The sequence below is a fragment of the Anser cygnoides genome, chromosome 1 (genome assembly GCF_040182565.1).
Source record: "Anser cygnoides isolate HZ-2024a breed goose chromosome 1, Taihu_goose_T2T_genome, whole genome shotgun sequence".
In the NCBI taxonomy this organism is placed as follows: Eukaryota; Metazoa; Chordata; class Aves; order Anseriformes; family Anatidae; genus Anser; species Anser cygnoides.
This window is the reverse complement of record NC_089873.1, coordinates 75,619,721-75,637,890: the sequence shown is the minus strand read 5'-3', so window position 1 is coordinate 75,637,890 and position 18,170 is coordinate 75,619,721. Positions and strand designations below refer to the sequence as shown.

Below are 18,170 nucleotides of genomic sequence, written 5' to 3'. Positions count from 1 at the left end.
CCTGCTCTAGTGTACTCATCAAACAATGAGTCCAAAACCGTCTCTGTTTTGTTTGTCCCATACTGTTGGCACTGGAAATTGCCAGCTTGGCTCAGTTGCTCTTGTAATTCTGTTTGCTCAAGACTGTAATATTCCAAATTTTTTATGCTCTAGGACCCACTGTCACTTTGAGATTGTGGGTAACTTTCTTGGAAATTTAACTAAATAGCTGGTGTGTGATATACGCTCCAACACATACTTTTGTATTCTCTCTGAGAATTATCTTCTGTGTATGGATTGAAAAGATTACTTAAACTAACACATTTTATAATATTTGTTGTTTCAGTGTGTTTGCTTGAGATTTTTCAATGTCAAATATACTCTTCTTATTTGAAATTCAAGTTCAAGCTAAACTTGAAGAAAAAAAAAAGGTAGCTTTGCATTGTAGTGGAAAACAGTAATTAGTTCTTCAGACTATTTTCCTGAAAATATTAATCTTACTTGAGTATCATACATACACATGCACAAATTTGATTAAATTTTTTGACATGCACTTCAGGAATTGACCTGGGCAGATTCAGCTCAAAAGATAACATTTTTCTCTCAAACTGAAAAAATGTTTTTATATTGAAAATGCCTGCCCAGCTTTAGTAACTAGCACTAGTAGAATCACCTGCTTCTAGTATTACACAGGAGAACAAAATCAGCTAATTTTAGTCAATAAGCATCATCCCTATTTTTAAGTTCTTGATGAAGAGTAAAAGATATTCAAAAAAGTCCAAAACACTAGACTTAGTTTTACTTTTGCTGTTGTGATAAATCTCGTGAAATAGTGGTAGTTATTTATCTTCCTCTCTTAACAGGTATTTTATATTTTTAGGTTCAATAATACATTTGAAACAGATTAAAATTGTGTTGAAGAAGAAAAAATATCAGCTTCAGAGCAGCAAAAGAAATTAGAATTTATAAATTGTAGTCATGCCATTTTGACCATCGGTAATTACACTATTTTTATGTTAATGCAGAAACCCCTTGAAAGGAGTATTTAAGCACTAATTATCTATTTACAAAAGAATGGCTTTGGAAATGCAGTGAAAAACATTGAGCTGTGTAGGGATTTAGAACAGATGTCATTTTTAAAAGACTGGGCACACTAAAAAAAGTGTTGGTTTTTATTGCATTTCTTAAAAGTGTGATGGCTCAGATCCGTTTGTACATCTAAGGCTCAGACAGTACGGTACAGAAAAGCAGAAAAGTGCACTGCAACACACTCTTCCATTATTGCTCCAGTTCTGGGGATTTCACGTATTTTGAAGACTTCTGAGCATTAAACTGGCTGCCAGGAGTCTCAAGAAATATTTAAGCTGCATGCCTGTACTGGGAAGACGAGCCAGAGCAACTGCTTTCCAGATACGCTTCCCATGCTAGTGATGAGAAGCTGTAGGAGCTCTGGGAGTGGTAGTTGCTAAAGGACTTTTCCTTCATTCCGTTGTTCCAAATACATTTATGCCTTTTTTTTTTTTCTTCACTTTGTACTTACATTGAGGTTGCTGCTTTCCACTGATAAAGCAGAATGTAGCCAGCCTGCAAGATTCTGAGCCTCTGGGATGGCTCATGTAAAAATGGCTTGTGGTTTTCATAAATATTGAGATGTCTGAACTCTCCAGTTTAAGCAAGTGAGTAAATTTATCCAGCCTTATTCTGGACTAGCAGACAAGTGTAGCTTTAGGACAGTGAGACCCAGAAGTGCACAGAACAGCCAGGGAAGTGAAAGGTCTGGAGTATAATTCTGCAAACTCTGATTGCCTCTGGCTGAGATATTTGAAGGAGCCTGAGGAAGACAGGCAACCAAATTCTATTTAGTCCTCTTCAGATTTGACAGCCTCTCATCGTTCCCCCTTGTAAAATTGTGAGAACGATGCTTGATCCACCTACCACATGAATGTGTTGGAGGATTAATGATTCTCAGCACAGCACTTTGAACACCTATTACCAAGCACTGTCCGCAAACATGAAACATCATTATTAGTGCTGTGCACCTCATACAGTGACACAACACACAGTTCTTTGTAGTCTTCCCTTGCAGAATGTGACAATTGGGAGATACTGAAAGCACCTCTGTGGGATCTGAAGATCTGAACAGGAATCTGTATCAGGGTGTAGAGAGATCCATGTAGGAAGTCTAAAGTATTTTTGTTATTTTTTTAACATAGTTCTCTATTTCCTTTGCTTTCGCTGTTCCCAGGTACATGTTGTAAACCAAAACTAGAAGGGCAAAAAAACACGTTGTAGAAATTTATCTCCTCAGAAAGGTTTATTATTTAATACTATAACTTTTCAGAAAATAGCAGAAAAAATATTTATGAAAATGAACCCCATGGTTTATGTGGTTGGGGATTCTCAAACCATCAATTGCCATAATCCAAGGGGGCATATCAAAGGAAGGTTCAGCTGAGGCAAACCTTGCAGTTGTGCAATTTTTTCAACATCTGTTACTGACCACTAGTGGATGGAAGATACAGAGCTACATAATCTTGTGATGAGACTCACTGCAGCTACTCTCATGGTGTAATTTGCAGTATTCATGGGGTTGGTTCTGTGTAATTGCTAGGTTATTAAATAAACTAGGCTAAAAGAAAGCCATATTCCCTTTAGAAGTAATTTTGGCCAATTATTATGCGTGTTTATATAAAACACAGTATATCAAAGAATTTAAGTTGGACTATTAGCTGTTTGTTTGTTTATTTTTTTTTTACCTTTATCTACTTAGTTAAAGAAATCCTGGTTTGCAAATGTGAGCAATATTATATGTGTTTGTTGTTTTAGTGTTTGATACAATTACTGGCTTTTACAATGCAAGAGTGTCTTGATCTTGCAAGTTGTAGATGATTTAGGAAGGAGTGTTCATTTACAATATTATTCCAGATTACACACCATACAATAAGTATGTTAATGTGAATTTCCAGACGTCAGCCCCAGTGTTTAAACACAGAACTGTCAAAGAGATGCTAAAAAAAAACAATCTGAGACAGTTACGCAGTCTTTTTACTATATCACTCACTGCTGTATTCTAAAAGGTTGAAATGAGAGGGAGAAAGCATTAAGTGGGCACTTACATGTTTGTCACTGCTTTTAATGAATACTAAAAATTCTGCTCAGTACAATACTGGGAGAGAAGCAAAGCACATCTGCTTGTACAAGTTGGCATTTATCTCTGTGAGCTGTAAGTTGATAAGAATTGTAAGCTGCAAAAGAGGTCACTGTTTGGTAAAGATGCCTAACTTCTTAGTACAACAGGAGTCTGGAGTATAAACATCATGCATTTGCTTTTGAATTATTTGCAGTCTTTATCTAATTTAAGAAGGAGAAGGCTTGCTGATAGAATGGGATGAACCTTTAAGCACACAGAAATCTACTTTGAATGAACTCTCATGCAGAGAAATAGCAAACTAAGACACATCGCTCAGTGCTTTGCATTATGCAGTTTGTAGTTCAAGTGACAGTCCCCCAGCATTTCAACTTATGTTGTAAAAATTATGTTCACCATGAAAAGGACCTGCTGTAGTTTAGAAGTTAAGAATTGCTGTAATAATTTTCTAACTGGTGTATAAAACCACAAAAAATTAGATGTTCAGTTGATTTTCTTAATTGGTAATCTACAGTAATGAGAGGAATAAACAAAGATGTTACTAGCTAAACAAATATATATATGTATTCTCATATACATTATATTACCAGAGCTATTATCAGATTCTTATATTAACCAAACAAAGGCTAAGAATCTGTCTGAGGAGTGCTTGCCACAACTGACAAAAGCCCTATATATATAGTTAAGAAGTTATTAAGGTGATAACATCTTTTGGCTATATATGTAAGTTAAGTCTGATACCCCAGGCTTTTCTATAGTAAAATAATCTCAAAGAATACAAAATTACATCGATTTAGGAGGTTTGGGGCAGATTTTTGTATGTGTGATGAGCTGTTCTGGAAGCAGAATCACTGCTGCCTAACTTCTTAGATTTTGTCTTGCAGACCTTCTGTGGGATCGTAGGTATATCCTAAGAGTTGTCATCCCTTTGAAGCCTCTTGTTCAGACTGGACGTTAGTCTTACTAGGCTCTTACTTTTGGGAAACTCAAAGGAACATAATTATCTTTGGGGCCTCTACTACTTTGCCTATTGTAGTAAATGACTTTTGAATCTGTTGGGCATTTTCAGAAGGATATTGAAAGACGAGGGTACAGAAGTGTAAGACATCATGCTTCTATACCATTACAAGTTTTGTATTGGTAAAAGGGTAAGAAAAAGATACCCTTTTCTAAAACTGCTGAATTAAGTGCAAGAGAATGTGTCTCTGGCATTTTTCTGCATACAATTGAAGATTGCAAAAACAAAAGGAGAGGGAAAAATGAGGCAAAAGATACGAAGAACTATGTAGCAGAGAAGGAAAAGGAAGGAAAAAAAACCTCTTAACCCATGTTAAGATAATGGCTGGAAGAATAAATTGTTGTCTGGAGCCCCATTCCAAACTGGCGGAAGGCAAATGCTGGATGTGTCCTGAAAGAGAAAGCCCTGAAGCCCGGGACTGAATTGGAGCCAGTGTGTTTCTGACAGAATTTTGATGTGCAAACATTTTTGTTGATTCCAATTCCAAATAGGATGAAGTGGCTAGAGGTTGATTATGGAGGAAAATATTTTTTTATTTCTTTCAAGTTAGGCTTTCCAGGAGAGGAAAAAAAATGAATTTTTCCTTAGAAGTGAAATTTTTATTCACCCTAAAATATTTTTAAATGACATTTTGTTTCATTTTGTTTCCTTGGTAATGCCAGAATCATTACATGAATTTCCAAATATATCCCATTCCATCGAAGTGGTATTTTAATGATTTTAGTATGGAAGGCTGTTCAGGTAAAATTTTCTAACCAGGTCTAGTTGTAGTTCATCACCAGGTTACAGGGTTATTTTAGCAGAAGCTTCTCAGATGTGAAGAACAGGGAGGTTCCTGGTCTTCAGCAAAAATTATTGTCGTGATTTGGCTAATCAAAATAAGAAATCAGGATAAAAATGTAGCTTTCTCCCAAATTCCCCAAATTCAAAACCTAACTTTTGTTGTTGGTGTTGTTTGTTTGAAAATACATCTTTGACTCCCATAGCATATGTTCTTGAATGTATTTCTTGGCACTCCTGAAGGGCAGATCTATTTCTTACATGTTTGCTGCCTTAATTTTACTGGGGAATTAATTTTGTTCTGGATATGTGCGCAGAATTCCTGTGACAGATAAATTTTCTTTAATATCTTTATATACGTAGAACTTCTGTATTAAAACCGAGTTTGCTACCTGCCCACCAGGAAAGCCATGTGCTAGCATCAAATGTTAATTGGTTATCAGCCGGGTATTTAGTCCTACTCATCTGCTAAATGGATAGTACAAGAAACGTACACTGAAGTTAATGGAACATACTCTCTAGTCGTGTTAAATAGCTTGTCTACCATAGATTTGTTCCGTTAGAATCACAACACAAAATGAGTATTTAATTCGTTTCAGCATTACAGGCTCTTTAAAATTCTTTTTCATTTTCCAGTGTGGACTTGGAGACACAAAAGATAGAGGGGACCTGTGGAGCTCTTCAAGTCCATCCTCCTGTTCGAAACAGCTCTAGTTACAGTAGGCTGCTCAGAGCCTTGTCCAGTTTAATTTTGAACATCTCCAAGGATGGAGATTTCACAGCTGCTCTGGGTACCTGTTCTACTATTTGACCATCCGCATAGTATTTTTTTTTTCCTTAAATTGAGTTAAGGAACTGTATTTAAGGAAAACAACTCAGTAGTTTTGTTGAATGAGGTTACTCCATCCTAGGTGCAGGTCTTTGCATTCACTTTTGATAAAGTTTGATGTTTCTGTCAGCCCATTTTTCCAGCTTTTGGGTATTCCTTAGTATAGCAAGACCTGCCTTTTGCTTTGTTGGCAGATCCATGCCCCTAATTTTGTGTTGTCTGCAAACATGCTGAAAGCGCACTCCATCTGATCATCCAGGCTATTAGTAAAGATGGAGAACAGCATTGGTCCCAGAATAGTTGGCTGAGGATAACTTTAGTGACTGACTGCCAGCTGGACTTTGTACCATGGATTCTGGCCCTTTGAACCCAGTGATCCAGGCAGTATTCAACCCACCTTATCATCCATCCATATCTCACCAATTTAGCTATAAGGATGCTATGAGAGAGTGTCAAAGGTTTTGCTGAAGTCACAGTGAAAAAAATCCAGTGCTCTCCCTGATGGAGCCGATCGTGTCCTCTGAGAAAGCAGTTGTGTTAGTCAGGCATGATTTGCCTGTGTTAAATCAATGATGGATATTCCCGCTAACCTTAATGTGCTTAGAAAATGACATTGTGGGTGATTTGTTCAATAATTTTCCCAGACCTGATGTGAGGCCTGCTGGCTGGTAATTCCCCAGATTCCTCTTCTTGCCCTTCTTGAGGATGGGTGGGACATCTGCCTTTTTTTAGACATTGGAAACTTCTGTGATACCCCTGATTTTTCAAAGATGATAGACAGCCTGTGTCCATCTATTGAAACACTCCAGCTGCAAGCTATCCCCCTATGTCTCCATAGCCTCAGAGATGTCACAGCTCTCCACTGTGTGTGGAATTCTCCTTCCTCCTGGTAGTTCTCTGCTGTGTGTCTGCATATAGGTACCTGAGAAGAACCACAGTCAGGCTGCTTTCACAAGGGCATTGTGAGACCCTTCACCATCCTTTTACCACCCAGCTGCTTCCTCACTGCCCCCATGCCTTCGCTTCATGGTATGACAACCCTTCCCCAGCACACCTACTTTAAAACCCTTCCTACTGCATTCCTACTGAACCCGTTGGCAAGGACACTCTTGACTAAGTTTGCGAGGGAATCCCATCCCTGCACAATAGCCTTTGTTCTTCAGAAAGGGTGCCGTGGTTTTAAAAGGGGGAGCCCTGCTTTCAGCACCTGCTGCACAACCAGATACTGACTGTGGGATGCACACCCTCCCACCTGAGCTGTTGAACTCCTGACTGGGAGGATTGAGGTACCACTGGCGCTCTATCCCCTTCACCCCAGGGTTGTTAGTCACCCTTGATGCATTCAGGGTCATTATGATGGTCTCATTGGTGGCTACATGGCTGAGTGGTAGGGAAACTTTATATTTAGCGTATGACTATTTTGGAAAGAAAAAGGAAAACAGCTTAGCAAATGAAAATGCTACTCGGTGCTTTTAGTAAGGCTTGTTTTCATGGAGGTTGCAAATGGAAGATAAAGGGACCCCTCTGCACTGTAGCCTTTGGTAGGAATCATTCTTGCCAAAGCCAGGAAAACCTTCATGAGTGGAAATTCAACATTCTCAGCACAGTTTGTTGAAAAAGGGGCAGGAAATGTTCCTGATGTCATTTCTACCCATCTTGCCATTAGCACCTACGAGCAGGTGTGGGAATAAACTGGTCAACCTAGAAGTGTTTGAATGATCTCTGACCAAGTGCTGCTTGCACAAAAAATAATAGATGGAGAAGTGGTTGTTCTCAAGTTACGGGCACGTGTAGAAACTCAGGCTGTAGAAGAGCTGTTGGGCTGTGTGCTCTTGGAGAGGTCTTGGTCCTAGCCAAGGACCAAACCAGGGCTAGAAATTGTGCCATAGTCTGTGCCTAGAGTTGGAAAACCATATATTTGTGTTGGAAGGACATACTAGAATAAGAAAATACAAAATAATTTAAATATGATGAGAAAAAGTAAAAAGCTGTAGGTCAGAAGTAGGAAAGAAAGTTGCTGCTCTGAGGTAGTTTTCAGATAAATATCAATCGGATATTGCTAATGCTTGGTGGATCTTTAAACTGTAAAAAGCAGTTGTAACATTAGCAGTTTCTCAGGATTGTGCTCACACACCATGTTGGATTGTGTTCCTGCTAAAGCAAGGTGGTACTGGTACCTCTTAGGTCAGTGGTATGAGGATTGTGCCTTTAGTGCAGCAAGATGTATAGCATTCGGTGCTGACTTCTGCATGTGGACTAGTCATAAGAATTGGTAAGTACTCATGCTGGAAGCAGGGAAGGTAGGAAACATGTCAATAATATCATGGTCTGATAGCTGAGAATCTTTGTCTGTACCCACTTAATTGAGGTCTTATACATATAGTTCATGACAGCAGCGCCCAGCCAAAAATAAGGTTTCAAAGATTTCCTTCTAAGGTTAACTTTGCACTCTGAGTGTGCCTGGTGTAAAAGATGAAACATATTCATAAGTCTTCAAAGGACAAAGTTGAAGCAAAATACTGTTAAATTTATGTGCAAAAAATAACAGGAAAAATACCTCTGTGTTAGACAAAAAAATAAGATTTAAAGGGTAAAGAGAGCTTGTGGAGACAAAGAGAGGGAAATAGGTTTAGCAAGCTTCCACCTGGTATGGAATGAAAGGAAAAGAAAGGGAAAAAAACGGAGTTGCAAACTCATCAAAAACAGAGTTGTTAATTGAAAAGCTGACAGACCTGTAACTGCAGCAGTGCTTCTGGCCGCCACTGTAATAAATGTAACTGTACATTTAGAGTAATTTACTAATTGCCTAAGTAACACCCACAGACAGCAACATGACATAAATACATTAGTGGAAGCAACAACTATAACCAGCTCATGCAGGTTCTTGGCTGCTAGATGGATGGATCAGATGAGCTGAAAAAGATTTACACAACAAAATAGAAATGGAATTGTTAACAATATTGTGGGATACAGGATTTCTTTTTTTTTTTTCATTCTTTTTTTTTCCCCAAAAATGCTCTAAGGCCTGTAAATGCCCATACATATTGCAGCATGTAAATAACACTTTTAACTTAGGTGTGCACCACCTAGAAAACTTGTGGAAATGGCGTACACATCTGCAGAATGTGAAGCATTTCAGAAGCAAAAAATTGCAGTATTTATATTTCAAGTAGTCTTCCAGTTAAATAATGGAATCTCAATGTGTAATAATAAATATCTGAACAGAGTTTCTGGTAATACATTTTCTAAAGGCACATATGTATTGGGACAACAGGAAAGATTGTAAGATCAAATTTCCTAATGCAGGTGTTAGAAGTGCCTGGAAGTTATATTTAGGAGTTACCCATATATTTTCATTTGTCAGACACTGTGTTCAGCCACATGGTATCTCCTCTGGATTAGTGCTGTTCGCTCTCTCTCTTTCTGGAGTTCTGAATCACACTGTTGAATTTTATCCTTCAGTCCTACTTATGCCAGCTTCTGCCTCTGTATATGGTCTGGTAATTTATATTTATAATAATTTATATTCTCTAAACATCCTAATTCTGGGTTAGGCTTGGGATCATCACTAAAGGTGTATGTAATGTTACAAATAATACATTTTAAAAATTAGAAATGATAAGATTGTTACTGTGCCAGGTTGGTTTCTTTTTCAGTAAAATACCTACTACTTCTCGCATTCTCCTGTTCTGACTGTCTTCATCCTGACGCAAATTAATACCACAGAAGCAAAGTAGTGAGTGCAGCTTTACACAGTTTCCATCTTTGCTTCCTCTCAGATATATGTATAAGTTTTCTGCTGATCTTTTTGGGAAGGTGATTGCTGCTTCCAAGTGCAGAGTCCATTTGATAACCAAACTTGGAGTTGGGTGGAAAGTTTCTGTTGCAGTGCTGCTCTCAGGAGAGCCCACGTGTGTGGGCATATATATTCTTGCCTTCAGCAGGAGGTTGTTAGGTTTTTCACTAAATACGGGTTGTAAAATATTCTCAAACATGAGTCATTTTAAATTATAGTCCATGGATCTAAGGAAGTCAGTGAGAAAATGGAGCAGAGAAAAACGGGACAGAGGCAAACTGTGAGACTCGTCTTGGGGATGTGGAATTCTGACAGCAAAGCCCAAGCCCTGTCTTGCGTGATGGCTTGGTCCTCATATCAGGGCAAAGAGGGCAGCAAACCCCCCCTGGCTGACCCAAGCCTTGAGTCAATGAGACCTCCTCAGTGCAAGCTGATAATGACCGCAGGCCTGGGAGAAGAGAGCTGGGATTATTTTTTCAAGCGTTGTGGACAGTTTCCTTTGAATCCTAATTTCTGTCACTGAGTTGTCATCACAGTAAGTGATACTTGCAACACAAATGGCAATTAAATAGGAGTAAATGCTAGAGCAGAAGTCTGCAGACCGTTATTTAAGGTTGGTGAGTTGAAAGTAGTTTCAACACATTAATGCTAAGCAAGCTAAATCATACTGTGCTCTGAAAAAGACAGTAATGTCATTTACCTGAAATCACCAGGAGTAATTGTAGTAACACTGAGTAGGAATATGCTCAATTGTTTCAAATATGGGAGCATATTATAAGAATTGATGATAGTTTGTGAGTCTGCCTGTTTTCTTTTATTGGATTTTCCATAAAACAAGTAATTTTTGTGTTTTTCACTGTTTTAGGTAGCCTGCCCTATGAATACAAGATTGTGATAGCAGGAAATCATGAATTGACCTTTGACCAGGAATTCATGGCTGACTTAATCAAGCAGGACTTTTACTATTTCCCCTCTGTTTCTAAGCTGAAGCCAGAGAGCTATGAAAATGTACAGTCTCTTCTAACAAACTGCATCTATCTTCAAGACTCTGAAGTGACCGTGAGGGGATTCAGAATATATGGCTCCCCTTGGTAAGCAGGTTTTTAAGCATACATAAAAAAATACCATTGACTGCTGTCACATCAGCCATTTCGTATGCATTCAGCCATATTTGGATTATTGTGTTAGGAAGAAAAATAATACTTGGTTTGATAAACTTTTATATATTGCCTTATAATGAATCACTCTTGTGGTGAAATTAGACACTTGCATAGAATAGGTATTGTTAACCAAAAAATGATGGGGAAAAGATAGTGTGCTCCTTAGATTCTTACCCTGGAGCAGTTCTCTAATAGAGTCCATGTAGGCTTTTTTTTTTTCTGTCATAAAATACATTTTCAACACTTAGTGAGTTTATATAATTACAGGTTAATTTTATTGCAAAGATACATTCTTTTGACAGTTTCCATCCTACGGATGATATTTACGGTTCATCAGTGTATACAGTAGTCATTTAATGCAGCAAGCTTGTTTCATAAAATACTGAACGCGTTTTTTCAGTTCAGGCATTTTTTCCCCTTAACATCAGATTCTTACTTTCTTTTTTACAGTAATAGCTTTTCTCAAGGTATAGTTGAGCTTCTAAATTAAAGTCAACAAATCAGTGGCAACCTAGTGTTTCATGGATTTTGCTGTACTGCATAGAGCGAACACTTCAAGCTCCTTGACAGTATCAGAGACAGATGGGTTTTGGCTTCCTGACCCCCACCTTTGACCTCATATGTAATTCTTCTGTGTTGCTTATGTTTCATTACTATGCTATTTCTGCTAACACAGTTATAAATCAGGTCTTTCATGAGCATTCGGTATACATTTAAAATAAGTTAAAATGTATTTTAAAAGGCAGGCTTTTAAGGGAATCTGTTACTCGTCCTTGTAAAATCACATCAGGCTGGAATATAGCAAACAAGTTGTCAAACCTGATGCATATACCCCAATGTGAATTTTCAGTGTGAATAAACTGTGAAATCTCTCAGATTTTTTTTTTTTAATGAAAATTGGCATTTTTCCATTTGGTTACTTGAGATGGGTGTTAATTTTCTCCAGGCTTATTATTCAACATTTTTCTACATCAAATAGTTTCCCTCTTAACTGCACCCTTCTCTCTCTCCCCCTCTTAGATCTTCAGATCTTTGTGTTTTTTTTTTTTCAACCTACCCACCTGCTGTGTTGTAGTTCATCTCCTCTTGTGTATATTGTGTATTCAATCAATGTACAATTTACTTAATTTTCCAAATTATTAGGGAAGATATTAGATGGTATCAGTCCCAATATTAACTTCTGAGAAATGCCACTTGGCATTTCTTCCCATTTTGATGTTCAACTGTAAATACTGTAATTATGCTCTGTTTACAATATGTCTGGCAACTTCATATCTTCATTGCAGTATTCATAACCAGGCACTATATTTCCAGTGTCAGTAATAATTTTCCAGGCAGTAATGTACCAAAAGTCTCATTAAAGTCTAGATAAATTAAATCAAAGCAAAAGACTGTCTATAAAGTAGCACTAAGTGGAGGCTAAAAGAAACCATTTGAACTTTCTGTGTTTGATTAGGTCTGTAAAAATCTGTTGAGAAAACTTTTTTTCCTCCCATTAAACCATCAATGTTCCTGTAAAATTAGATTTGCTGCATTCCCTTTGTGCACTTATCCTGTGATTTTGCACAAGTTGTCTAGGATATCTGGCATGACAATTCATGAAAAAAAGATTGCTTTTCATCTTCAATGTATATTCATTTAGATTTACTGTCATCCTTATTTTTTCTATTCTGTAGTGCTTCAGGTTATATCTTAAGTTCCACAGTATGTGTTTTGCAGTGCCACTAACTTACCTCCCACCCCTTGTGGTCCCAGAAGGTAAGTGTTGTAGAGTCCTTTGAAGATCTTCACCTACTGCATATGAGATAAAGTCTTGGTGATGGAACCTAGGCCAACGAAGCTTTTCTTTTTTATTTTATTTTTTTTTACCAGAAAGACCTGGTACCTACAGCCTTGAGAATGGGTATCTTGGAAAGAGGCATTGTAGCATCCACAGTATTACAAAAATCGGTGACGCTGCCCTAATGCTGAGAAGGGGAAGTGTAGTGGGAATCCACTGATTCCCTTCCTCTCTGCTGATTATTCCAGGGGTCTATGACAAAAGTCTGTTGACAAAAGTCATGATGGTGCTTAACTTTGACTCTGCATATCCCTACATTGCCTGCTTTCCATCTGATTGAACACCTCTCTTTTCCCTTCTCCTTGCTTGGCAAGGTGGTTTGTCGTTTTGCAATTTTAAATCTTCCTGCACCAGCTCTGTTGGATTAGGCCTGGCATCATAATCATATTGTTCCAGCCAAACTCTTTGGTTGGTTGGTTGGTTGGTTGTTTTAATTTGTTACTATGCAATGCTGAATGAAGTTTCCCTGCTAAGCAATGTCATGTCCAATGAAAACAACAGCAATAACAAAAGTAACAGCAATAAGAAGTTGCTCTTCATTGTTCTGTCAGAAGGCCACATGCGGAATTGGAAAAGTTACATCAGCCAAGCCAACGGTCAGAAAACGTAGAAAGAGAAAAAGCTATTGTGTGGGGGTTAAACTGCCTGATTGATAAATTGAAGGCTGTAGTACAAGTCTGTGCCTAATGAGCACCACTGTTCTTTAGCATTTCTTTTTGTTTCTATACTTCATTTGCCTGGAAAAGAAAGGTGTTTTCATAATATCTGTGGGAAATTAATCTCAGTTTCTTTATACATCATAACAATAATGATAAAAACTAAAAAGTACAGAACTTTGGTGTACTTCTTGTGGAGAATCTTTTTTTTTTTTTGCCTTTGTATCATGAAGCCAGTCCTTTAGAAAATGTTTATGAATCTAGTCAAGACTTCAAAGTTTAGAGTTCTTAAACCGTGCAGAGCTCAACAAGAAAGGTAAGTTTTGTGTAGTTGCTTGCTCAGTAACCTAAAATACTTTATTTTCCAGCCTTGAAAATAGGCTTATAGTTTTTTTGTTTGTTTGTTTTTTAATGGATTTTTTTGATTGGAGAACTGCCAGTTAGAGTTTCTGTTTGTTGTACATGCATGATTCTAACTAGAAGGTGAGCTATCTAGAAATTAAAGATGGGGACCCCAGTTCCTACCTTTCTGTTTCTGATTACAGCCCTGATCCTCTGTCTTACTTCACCCTTTGTAAAAATAAACACAAGCTACAGATATCCCTCCATTATAAAACAGGCTGATCAATATTTGCAAAGTACTTTGAGAACCCAGGAGTAAGGTCTGAGTGAATGCCAACCAGCATTAATTTAGTGTTTTTATCTGTAGCCATCTGTGTTTTTATGTGTGACCTATTCAGAATTAGATTATAGTTCTGCTTAAGATGTTTTAGTTGCAAAGTAAACCATGAAAGCTCGATTGGTTTGCATAAGGTGCCAGTCTCTAAGGCCTTTTAACTATATACCATTTGTGTATGGTTAAATATTTTCAATAGCTCTTGGGTATTTTGACCTCTATTCTTATCTAAAATTCAGTGGTTATTTTTAATTGCAAGAAGAAATGGGACACTGTCTTGTCTCAAAAACCAAAGCTATAACTCTCCTGGGCTTCAAGGGCAAGATTTCAAGTGCCAGATTGAGCCTCTACTCACTAACAAAAAATTAACTGCCTTAAACATTAATTATACTAGTATTATAATCAAGCAGGAAGCAGCCATTTTTATATTCAAGCTGCAAAGCGCAGAAGCTGCTGTTTAAAAATTGGTATTTGCAACACACCGATATCTTGGATGATTAGTATAAATGATAGGAGAGAGGAGGATAGAAATATTTGGTACTTCATGAGAAACTTGGGAATACTAAGATTTTAGATGCCTCCAGAGCAATCTTGAGTTTTAAGGGTTTTCTGTGGCTATGTTTGGCCAAGGAGGCTGGTGCTCTTGACAGTGCACCACACAGTATTGACTCTCAGGTCTGGATAAGCAGAGTATCAGTAAGAATGCAATGTGTTGCCTTCTAGCTTAGCACAGACACAGAACTGCACGGGTTTCTTTTCCCATATAAAGCCTGAACACCATGATTATTTTTTGTTTGTGTGTTTGTTTGTTTAAAGGTAGTCACAGAAAGTTGCAGTCTGGTTTCATCCCAGCAAAACCTAGGACGTGGCCAGAACACAATTCACAGGCCTGGAAGCAGTCTTGCATCAAGAATTGCCATAGTTGCTATGAATATAAAACAAAGACTTTACTTCTTCAACATTATTTGTTGTAAATTGGGAAGTTTCTGATTGGAAAGTACTTTTAAACACCCTAATTCATTCTGGACTACTATGAGAAAAGCCAATAGGTAAAATAACTCAAATACTTTATAAAAAATGCTTCTATAAAATGTTCTTGTGACTGTTGGGCCTTCCAAAGCATGAAGCCGTTTGTCAGGGGGAGTTAATTTGTTTTTCAGTAACATGTAAAATCATAATGTATAGATACAATTGCAGCATGCAGGAGCAACACAGAGGTGGCAGAGTATCCAGCCTGAGGTGCTTTGAAGACTTGGCAGGACAGTCATGGCAGATGAGATCTAGTGAGAGTGATAGGCTTCCCTGAAGTGATGGGTTGGACTGAAGACCTCCAAAGGTCCCTTTTGAGCAATGTTTCCGTAATTGTAAATGCCACTATGGAGCTAGAACTAGGTATAAGCGTTTGATACCTGAAATGAACAGGTATCAAAAAAGTCCTTACAATAGAGAGCTTTGCTGTTGATATCAAACTGCTGACAAGCAGTGGACAGTCCAGACAGGTGGTTTGAAAGTCAGAAAGCCAAAATAAAAGTGGAAATCTGAAACTGAATTGTAGCAGAACGTCTTTTTTTTTCTGTCATCAGACTGGATACTATATCCATGAGGACATCATTCATGGAACTATATTGATTAATGATTTTTGAGCATTTCAGGTATAGATCTTAAGCCTTCAATTATAGTTCATTACCCCCACAATGTAAGAGTTCTAGTGTTAGCTATAGCTAGAATTAAGATACAATCCACTTGTGCCTTTGCACTGCTAAAGGTTTTAATTGCACAATCACACGCTGTTTACACAAAAAAAAAAAACCCTGATGCATTCCGTGCACAAGATCTGCTGTGCTTTCTGAATGAGGCAACAATGTATTAGTCCTTTTATGCTCATTGTTTAGAAACACCATGTAAAAATAAATAAATGTAAAGGTGCATGTGTGCTTTTGCATCAACATGAGAGCACCTTGCTGAGGTTCATACATGTATGCGATCCTGAGTGTTGCTACCTCTGCTCTGCTGCACAAGGTTCCAATAACAGGCTGAGACATGGCTGGAGCTTAATAAACTCTGCTGTACTACATGTTTTTTATGTCAAATTTTATGCAACTCAGTGAGTAAATAACGTAGCTCTGTTCTTCTCCTCTTGCTTGCAATAACTAATGAGAAGACTTTAAGATGAATGATCACAGGTCAATAATCAGAAGTTGTTTGTATCTGGCAAAGGTTATACTACTGCCCCTGTAATGTCTAATATTGCACCTCTGCCTTAAATTTATTGATAAGGTGTGCATCTGCAGAAGATCAGTTATTTTGTGTTTATGCTCTGACCTTGTGGATAAGGGCAGGAATTCTGGTGGCATTTTCTATTACAAGGGGAGCTATTGTGCATTAATGGTAAGGGAAAAGTACACCTTTTACATGACATAGCAAGAGAAGTGTAAGTGACAGAAAGGAAGGCAACTTCTTCCCACCCACTGAATCTCTGTAATGCTTCTAAGCAGCTGTACAGAGCTGTAGGAGAAACTTCTGTCATCCTGTCCTAAAACAGGCATACAAGGTGGCAGGGGAACCTTTTATTTCTTTTTGATTTTTTTTCATTTTCAGCAATGTGAAAGAGGAAGGGACAATCAAACCCCTCTTGCCAAACATGACCATTTCCTTATTCTAAATGGCATATTGTCCTGGATAGCTTAAAGAAGCCCTTTAGGATGAGATTGCCTCCAGACTCATTATCCAGAGAGAAGATTTTTGTTTTGCTTTGATTATCTGGAGGGATCTGTTCCTCTGGAACAGAACCTCATTTTTCTTTTTGTAGAATTACATTTTTTTCTAGTGTCTATGCATTCACATTTCCTCCTTCATTATTTTGTTATAGCCCATCTGGAACTTCAGAAACTTTTATTTCCCAGTCAGGGAGAATGGGAGAGCAAAGATTAATATCAGCCTAGAAAGTCATTTGTGACCGTTTTTGCTGAAGTGGCAGATGCTCAGGCTGGACTCCTTTTTTTTGTTTTGTTTTGTTTGTTTTCTGTTGTTGTTGTTGCTTTTCTCCAATGGGATGTTGATTAGATAGAGCCATCGTTTGTTTACACACAGACCAACATCTCTCATACAACATTTTTGTTCAGATAATGGAAATCAAATGAAGAAGGTTAGGGGTATGTGTGGGGGGAGTGTACTGAGCTTAGCATCCTGGGCCAGGGACATTCAGTGAGTTCTGACTGAGCTTCATCCCAGTGCAAGACACAGCGATCTGCAGGTTTTGTTAGTGAGTGTCGGATACCAGCTTCAGCCCAAAGCAACCTCAGCAAGGGCCTTATTCTGCATGTCATCACCCCCCTTTGGTGTTAGGTCCTTCTGTAGACGCAGTGCAGGTATGTGTACTGTTCACAACATGCAGCCCAGTGTCTTTATTCAAGCTCTGCAGTCCAGTGTCATCAGTGGTGCCACAGGTGTGTAACTCTCATCTGATTTTTTTTTCCTTGCCTGATTTGTTTTTTTTAGTCACAATGTAGGTGACTTTATTATACTTATTCTCAAACTCTATTGGCATGTGCGCATGTGTGAACATGCGTCCTTTGGACAGGCTGAATGGTGACTTCCATGTGTAATTGCAGTTGTTTAAAAGAGCATGCAAAGGGCAAGATGAGGCAGACTCATTTTTGTTTCACGCTGAGTCTAGCCTACCCAATCCTTAGGTCTCTGTTTCAGTGCCTTTCTCCTCCATCTTTTCAAGAGCAGCTGTAATAGTCTCTTTCATTCCTCACTGAACTCAGTTTCCATCAGTAGAATAATGTAACAAAGATTTATAGATTCACTTCATGATAGGGACATGCTTACATTTTGCTATTGATGAATCATCTCATGTTTACTTTGCCAGACCTTGTACAAATCTTTAGAGTCATTGAGGTGAACATCAATTAAAATGAAACTGTATTAAAATAAAATATTGACTTCATTTAGCATAATGTACCTCCCAAGTTGGGAGCATGGCTTACCCATGTTAGAGCAAGCAGAAACAGTGCAAAATACTATGTTGCACATTTCATTCTCTGTAAAATTCACAGAAAATGATTACTGTTCTTATGCATCAGAATGACTGCTTTGATTCTTAAGTTCCCTTTCAAATCTGCAAAACACTATTCAATACTTTGCACCTGAAGAAGACGTAGAGAGACTCAAAAATGTGTGTTACTGGACAAAACCAAACTAGAAATGTATCTAAGTAAAATATCTGACCCTCATTTGTTCTCTCCTTTCTGCATTCTCACTTAGTCAACAGATAAAAATACAA

At 38.0% G+C, this 18,170-nt stretch overlaps 1 protein-coding gene across 5 annotated transcripts in view; it reads left to right on the top strand.

Moving 5' to 3' along the window:
- Positions 1-18,170, top strand: part of MPPED1 (metallophosphoesterase domain containing 1) — a 64,823-nt gene that overhangs the window by 23,699 nt on the left and 22,954 nt on the right. For all 5 annotated transcript variants that reach the window (XM_066990342.1, XM_066990340.1, XM_066990343.1 and 2 more), the window contains exon 4: positions 10,420-10,641. In XM_066990342.1, the coding sequence (XP_066846443.1) occupies positions 10,420-10,641 (222 nt within the window). The remainder of the gene's footprint in view (positions 1-10,419; positions 10,642-18,170) is intronic.